Genomic DNA, 7,445 nt, shown 5'->3' with positions numbered 1-7,445 from the left:
TTACCAACGAGTAGTGGGATTTACCGCACATTATAACGCCCACACGGCTGAAAGGGCGAGCATGTTTGATGCGACGGGGATTTGAACCCGCGACCCTCAGATTGGGAGTCGAGCGCCCTAACCACCTGGCCATGCGTTATAAATAACAGGTTTGCCCAAATTGATAGCTTGATAACTATAGTAATGTTAATGACTTAACAAGTTTAAATATATATGACTGTTAAAAAACTATTAAAATTGCAGACGGAATCAAACCATTTTTGTGGAAGGTTTCATTGTCATTCATGGAAAAGAAAATTAATTTTATTTGCAGTCTAAAGAGAAAATTAAAGTTAATAACCGATAAGAAATATGATGCACTTGATTGAAACGAAAAATAATGCAAAAACATGGAAAAAGATATTTAGCTAAGAGTATTTGAATTTTTATTTATGGTAAAGATACGAACTTTACCTACCGCCCTCTCTAATTTTGTACTATAAAGAGAAGGCAGCCAGTCAGCAGCACCCTGCAACCTACCCTCCACGCAAAGGGATTAACTGTTAATTTTATAACGCACTTAAAGTTCCTGGAATTCTTTGTGGTATCCTATGAACTTTAGAGCTCTACTATAGGGCCCAACCAGCGCCTTATCTTACAGAAAAGTGACTTTAATTGTATTGTTTTTTAGTACTTGGTTCAAGTCTAAATTTAAATTTTTTAAATCACTTTTATATTAATTAACATAAATTATTACATTAGAGCATTGTAAAAATTCTTGAGAAAAGAGTTTAGTTTTTTTTCTCCACGTATTACAATGCAAATTAACTGACTAGCATTACTTGTGTACTTTTACTTATGTTTATATATTTTTAATGTTTTCTACTGATAAAGTTTCTTTGCAATTTTATCCGTTTTATTATAATTGAGCTACGAATCAGTCTGGTAGGCATGAGTTTTACTGGGATTCTGCACTTAATCTTAAAACATGTACTATTACACCAAAAACACCTTTAAAAATATGTTGGAAAAGAAAATATGTTGTAGGAACGTCAGTTTTTCAAGCCGTATATATTTGAAGTGGGAGTACTCTGACCCACATAACTCCTTAAAACTGTGGAAATGTTAAGAGTAGTACACCACTGTACAAGTTTAACATTTTTCATTAAATGTGAAGCCTGAGGCTAGTCAGGGTTCGAACCTTTGACTGTTCTTACCAAACAGAATGTTTAGCCAGTTCAAGTATCCTGGTGTTCAGTTTTCATTTCATTGATCATTAAAGATGGAATTGGCACGATTCTTTAGTCTTTCTTCTTATGTTAGACATGAAATTTCTAAACTTATTTTCCACATTGAAGTTTTTTTGTGAATACAGAATCTCATTTTATCTTTAAGGGAAACATTTATAACCAAGATTTATATAAAATTAGACCAGATCCTGCCGTTGTCAGTCTATTTTTAAGTTATCATAAGAAGCAGTGACTAGAGAATTTAAGCCATTAAATTATAACCGTTACCTTGACGATATATTTGCCATTTCTAGTCGTAAGAGCATGTTAGTAACTTTGCTGTATATTTTGTATTTAAGCGCAAAACAACACACTGGGTTACCTGTGCTGTGTCCACCAAGGGTATCAAAACCCGATTTTTAGCATGTAAGTCTAGTTCTCAAGCTTACCATTGACCCACGAAGCGGGGGGTAATATTTTGAAATATTTCAATGGAAAATACCCTAACATTAAATTCACATTTAATATGATCATGATTTAAATTTGCCATACTCGTTATATTAGCAGATAATGATTTGTTTGTTTGAAATTATGCACAAAGCTACACAATGGGCTATCTGTGCTCTGCCCACCACGGGTATCGAAACCCGGTTTCTAGCGTTGTAAGTCCGAAGACATAGCGCTGTGCCATTGTGGGGCAGTACATAATGAGCAATGTTAGTTTGAAGTAAATGTACATCATAAGTCTACCTGGAATGAATACCAATTTAGCATCTTTGTTTCAATCTCTGTTAAAATCAAGCCATTTAAATTAAACTTTTGCTTAAGCCAATAAAATAGTAAATATCATATGAAGAGATAGTTAAAATTAAGAAGGTTTTAAAATTGAAAGAGTTTCGCTTAGAATTTGTTATATAGTTCGGGATCGTTTAAATAAGGTCTTCCCTCCCAACTACTAGCCCCCTAATGGGTTAGTGGCAAATCCAAGGTTTTTTCACGTTAAAAATTGGGTTTCGATAACCACGGTGGGCAGAGCAGAGATAACTCATTGGGTAATTTTGCGCTTAACAACACACAAACCCAGTTGCTATACTTATGGCTTGATATACACAGGACAATATTCCCTATATGTGAAGCAGAAAATATAACTATTGTTGCGCAAAATAAAAATAACAAAATAAATTGGAGTTACCATTACATGGTTATCCACTTAAAAAAGAAAAGAAAAAAAAACGCTAGCCTATACACACAAGTACAATATCCTTATAGTTAAGTGTGTGTTAATTGAGCGAGTGTGCATATCTGATTAAATCTAGCTCTTTCAATAACGTTAGTCAAGCTGAATATAAATAGAATTAAGGTTTAGGAATAGTCTTGTCGTTATTCATCTGAAGCCATCTTAACTCAGCATAGTTTGACATATTCATTTCTTATGAAATGTTAACTGAAAGTAAGATGTTGAACATAAGTCACGGTAGTATATTTGGTTAAAGTAACTGCCTCATAAGCCGATTTACAGAGTATAATCTCACACGGTCTCAGTTTCACTTTTCTCAAACACTTTCTAGATCTACAGAACAGTATATATTCAAAACACTTAAATTCTGGATTATTTAAGCCAATTGACAGAACTCAAACGTCTATCCATATTTCTTCCTTAAAAGTGATACCTAAGAATCCTAGACGTGAAAGCTTAGTAAATAGTCACGTGTCAGAATCCTGTTTAGGCTTAGTTTCCGCTGCTTCAGAAAATTTCTTTAACGCTCCAAACAGTTACCGTCCGTTATGGTAAACATTTATGTGAGATGAAGCCTAAATAAACGTTTAATAATGTTGAGTTTACTAGTTTATTACTGTATAGTACATAGTGTTCTCTACAATCCTAGTCGATCAGAAATTCATCTGACAAGCAGTCCTTAAATTGCGATCAATGATAAATGTAGAGAAGAGTTTCTGAAATACAACTGCTGTAGTTTTCATCATGCAAAGATATACAATGAACTATCTGCACTCTGTCCACTGCGGGAATTGAATCTTGGATTCTAGCGTTGTAAGCCCGTAAACTTAATGCTGATCCATTAATATGAATATTTTTGTGATATTCAGCAACGATATGAGAGACAAGTTCTAAACGGTGAAAAAGAAGTAATCAAAAGTAGAAACGTTTTGGATATGGAACAATTATTAAAAACTAACTTGAGGCCGCGCCTGGTCCTGTGGCTAACGTGCCAGATAGTAGATCTAGGATTCTGTAGTTCTCACCCATTTACCCACAAGATCGTAGAAAAATCCACACAAAATTAACTAACTAAATTGGACAACACAAAAGTAAGGAATAATTTGAAAGGTTCAAAACGAATAAATAAATACATTTCCAAAACCAAAGGCCGTTTTCACAAAACAATGATTAAATAGCGAACAGTTGAAACTTCAAAAAAAAAAATTTTGTTTGTAATAAGGTGCCAAATTTTATCTATCAAATCATTTATAGTTTTAACATCAAATTCTGTTTTTCCTTTATTTCCTGAACTCCTTTTTGTTTGTTTGTTTCAGTAGCAGTTTAAATAATAATCAATAAATTATTAGACTAAAACATTATAAGTCATATAGCCAAAGGGCTGATCGTGGTCTAGTGTACCCAGGCTGTGAATCCGGGAATTAATAGCTCGCATTCTGTTCTCATAAAAACACTCTCCGCTTTTTGGGGTAGTAGATGCGCTATAAGAATAATGGTAAAATCCTAACTAGGCCGTCAGAACAATAGTAGGCCAAGGCTGGCGGTAGATGCTATTGACTATCTCTAGTCTGTTCTATCCAAACTAAGAATGGCAATATCCAGATAACCCTAGTATAGCTTTAAGCAAAAATTCTAAAACAAAGAAACAATATAACAGAGCTGTGGTCAAAACAAAGAAATTTAAAACTTTCAGAATATATATGGACTTAAGATTGGATGCTCAACTCAAAGATTTTTAAAGATTCTAAAAATTTATTCAAACATTTGAGATCATAGAAATTGAAATATACTTAACAACGAAAGTACACAGTTGATGAAATAATTTACTATAATTTTGATAAATTAGAACATAATATATGTAATTAGCTATACTTATTACCAGGTTGATTTTAATTTTGATTTCATTTAAGTAGGTAATTTGCCTTGACCGGAAGTGAAAATTAATAATAAATATATTGAATCTTAGAAATACATGTTATACGATCATTTGAAAAATGAAGAAGAAAGTCGAGTATGATTCATCAATTCACAATATAGAATAACGATATAATTTGAAACACTGCTGCCATATCTTACTTATTTTGTTCGTTTCTTTGTTTGTTATTAAGCACAAAGCTACTTCACGGGATATCTGTGCTGTGCCCATCACGAGTATCGAAACCCGGATTCCAGCATTATAAACTTTCATATTTGCCTCTGAGCTACTGAGGAGCGTCCTACTAATTTAAAAAAATTAATTGAAAAATATTTACCACAAAATATTTTGTTTTGTATCCCAGGTTTTCTTTTAAACATTAACCAACAATATTTGAGGGAAAACTTATAGGAGCTCAATCATTTGTTGTTGTTTTTTTTGATAGCATATTTAATTCTTTTTATCAATTGTCAGTTGCTCTAGAATTAAAAGTTCATTCTATACAATCGTGAGAAAACTTAAGCATTGTTTCTATGACAGTTATAAAACTTTTATGACCTAACCTCAGAACACAATTATTTTTTATAATTATCCAGACGCTGATGAAACTATTAGTCCAATAAAGGTGCTACTTTGTTAAATATCGTATTTTTATTATTGTTCTCCAAATTATTAGCTCAAAGAGCTTAAGAATCATTCAGCAGTCGGTACTACCATGACATAAAAGTGTATAGTTCTTTTTAATACCTCCCAGTTTCGTGAATTTGTCAGTGTTCTTGTACTTACCATAATGAAAGCCCCATGCAATTTCGGCGAAAAGAAGAGCAGCAAAGAGAAAAAGATAATATTGCATTTTCTCCCGGTTTGATGCAGCTCTCTGAAAACCAAATATAAACAAAGTCGTGAAACAAAAAACCTTACGATTTCCAAATAAATTTATATTGTTTTAATATTTTAATGTCAAATATGTTATAATATAAGTTATATCAGCCAAATAACATATGCCTTCAAGGAAAGGTCTTTCAAGATTTTTTCCAAACCCTGACTGACTTTGAAAGATAACAAATGAATAATTGATAGAGAACAATATAAATTACTTGTTTTTCCAGAAAGTGATACTTTGAACATTTATGATGTAAATTGGAAAATTACTGTACACGCTCAGAGGAACCATTACTGAATAATATTAAATGAAATAAATCACAAAAAATCGTTATCACAATATGAGTATGTGAAACTTTTTTAAATCCAGACAGTGTCTTTCGTGCAAAATAATGCTTCAAGATAAAATTTAGTCTAATTTTGAAAGCTAACAACGAATATTTTTGTTGAATGTTATTTACATCTAAGTTACAGTTACAATTAGCAACAAGAATAACTTTATCGGAATTGATAATAAAGTATATTTTTAATAGAATACAATTTAATAATAAAAGGGGACTAAAAATGTTCCTATTTTTTCATTTTATAAATTCTAGTTGTTAACTACCTTCTTTCTGTAAGACACCCTCTCGTCTTCCCAGTGGGAATACAAATAAAGGGCTAGAAATATATTTGTATTAAAACATTTATACCATAAAACGAATTGGGAATATCGAAAAATGCATGTTGAACAGAATATAATATGTATATTAACGACAAAAACAACAACATTAATAAACTTTTTTAAGGTATTATTCACAAACATTTATTGAAAATCTAAGATTGATCTAGATCTGTGAAACGTCTCTTCATATTGTAAAAGAATGATTTGAAATACAATACTACGCTAAGTGAATATCTTTGAAACTTAGATTTATAAATAGTTAAACTACATCGAACGAAAAATTTCTAAGTATTTTCACTCTTCAATTTATATTTAATGAAAGGGATCTCGATGAATTATGATCGCCGTGTTTCTGTCAAACTGGCTCTTTTTTTTTTTCGATAATGATAGATAATATAGGATAAAATTAACTACAAATTTACCTTCTCATTACTATCTGCGCTTTTGACAACTTGTAGTTTCTCGTCACAAAATCACTTCTTTACTTGCCATGCAATCTCCTCATCCCACTTAATAGCAGTAGGGAAAGGAGAAAATGTTCAGAATTTTATATACGATTGGGCAGTTGTGTAAACTTAGAATGTAAGCTTTATAACTGAATACATTACAAGTGCCACGCTAACATTGAATATAATTTTACCATATGTAGATACACTAGATTGTGAGTGAAAGTTATTTTCGGTTTTAATCAATCCAGAAACGTTCCGTATGAATTTTACTGCAGTTATAGTATAATGTTAGACATCAATAGATACATTTATATATAGTTATTTTTGTTCAAACATTATGGAAAAACCCAATTCACTTGATAAAGATACCATATTATCAATTGTACATATTTATTTCGAACAATGAAACACCCAATATACACCAATGGAAAAAGACTTACCCGCCAGACAGATAGAAACGACTCTACTAAAACTTATTCCTGATCAACATACCAGAAGTGAGATTCTTATCCTACGTCCTTGAAAAGAAAAAAAAGAACCTATCTTAAAAATTAAGGTATTCATCCAAGTGATCTCAAAACGATTAAGCATTGTTCATAGTTCACATAACAGGTGCAATACATTCTCACGGGAAATCTGTTTAATAAAGGCATAATGCTACGAGTTAACAAGATAATATTACTAACGACAACATATAGACTTTGGATTCACGAAGAACTCTGATCAAATATAATACAAAAAAGTGAACTATTTACAGAATGCATCATAAGAAAAGCATTGGAAAAGGTTATTCGAATAATCAAGGGGTAACTTAAAATACCTTTAGTCCATTTGCATATTCTTACGTTTCTACATGTCAAATTATAGGCTTGTATTTAAATAGAATAAGAGATGGCTTACTTGCACGAACTATCAAACTCATCAGTAAGGGAGGGTAGTTCGACTAGACAGTGATGAGAGCCAAAATAAACTAAATGGAGAAAATATACGATTTTGAGAAAAGTATGCTGTACGAACAAATACAGAAATAGTTTTAAGAGTAGGCCAAACGTTTATTATTCATCACATTAATTTTGAGTTTATTAAGAAA

The 7,445-nt window shown here is 31.6% G+C and overlaps 1 protein-coding gene across 2 annotated transcripts in view; it reads right to left on the bottom strand.

Moving 5' to 3' along the window:
- LOC106465370 (mite allergen Lep d 7-like) overlaps positions 1 to 6,818 on the bottom strand; it is a 9,151-nt gene extending 2,333 nt beyond the window's left edge. The window contains exons 1-2 of one of the 2 annotated variants that reach the window (XM_022393250.1): positions 6,796 to 6,818; positions 5,147 to 5,237 (exon numbers count right to left, since the gene is read on the bottom strand). In XM_022393250.1, the coding sequence (XP_022248958.1) occupies positions 5,147 to 5,213 (67 nt within the window). In that variant the 5' untranslated portion in view covers positions 5,214 to 5,237; positions 6,796 to 6,818. Of the gene's footprint in view, positions 1 to 5,146; positions 5,238 to 6,328; positions 6,347 to 6,795 lie in introns of those variants that run through there. The other variant, XM_022393251.1, reaches the window with a different exon arrangement.
- Positions 6,819 to 7,445: the final 627 nt, after the last annotated feature.

The sequence above is a fragment of the Limulus polyphemus genome, unplaced genomic scaffold (assembly GCF_000517525.1).
Source record: "Limulus polyphemus unplaced genomic scaffold, Limulus_polyphemus-2.1.2 Scaffold1923, whole genome shotgun sequence".
NCBI lineage: Eukaryota > Metazoa > Arthropoda > Merostomata > Xiphosura > Limulidae > Limulus > Limulus polyphemus.
Note: the sequence above shows the minus strand (reverse complement) of the source record. Positions and strands in the feature narration are given on the sequence as shown.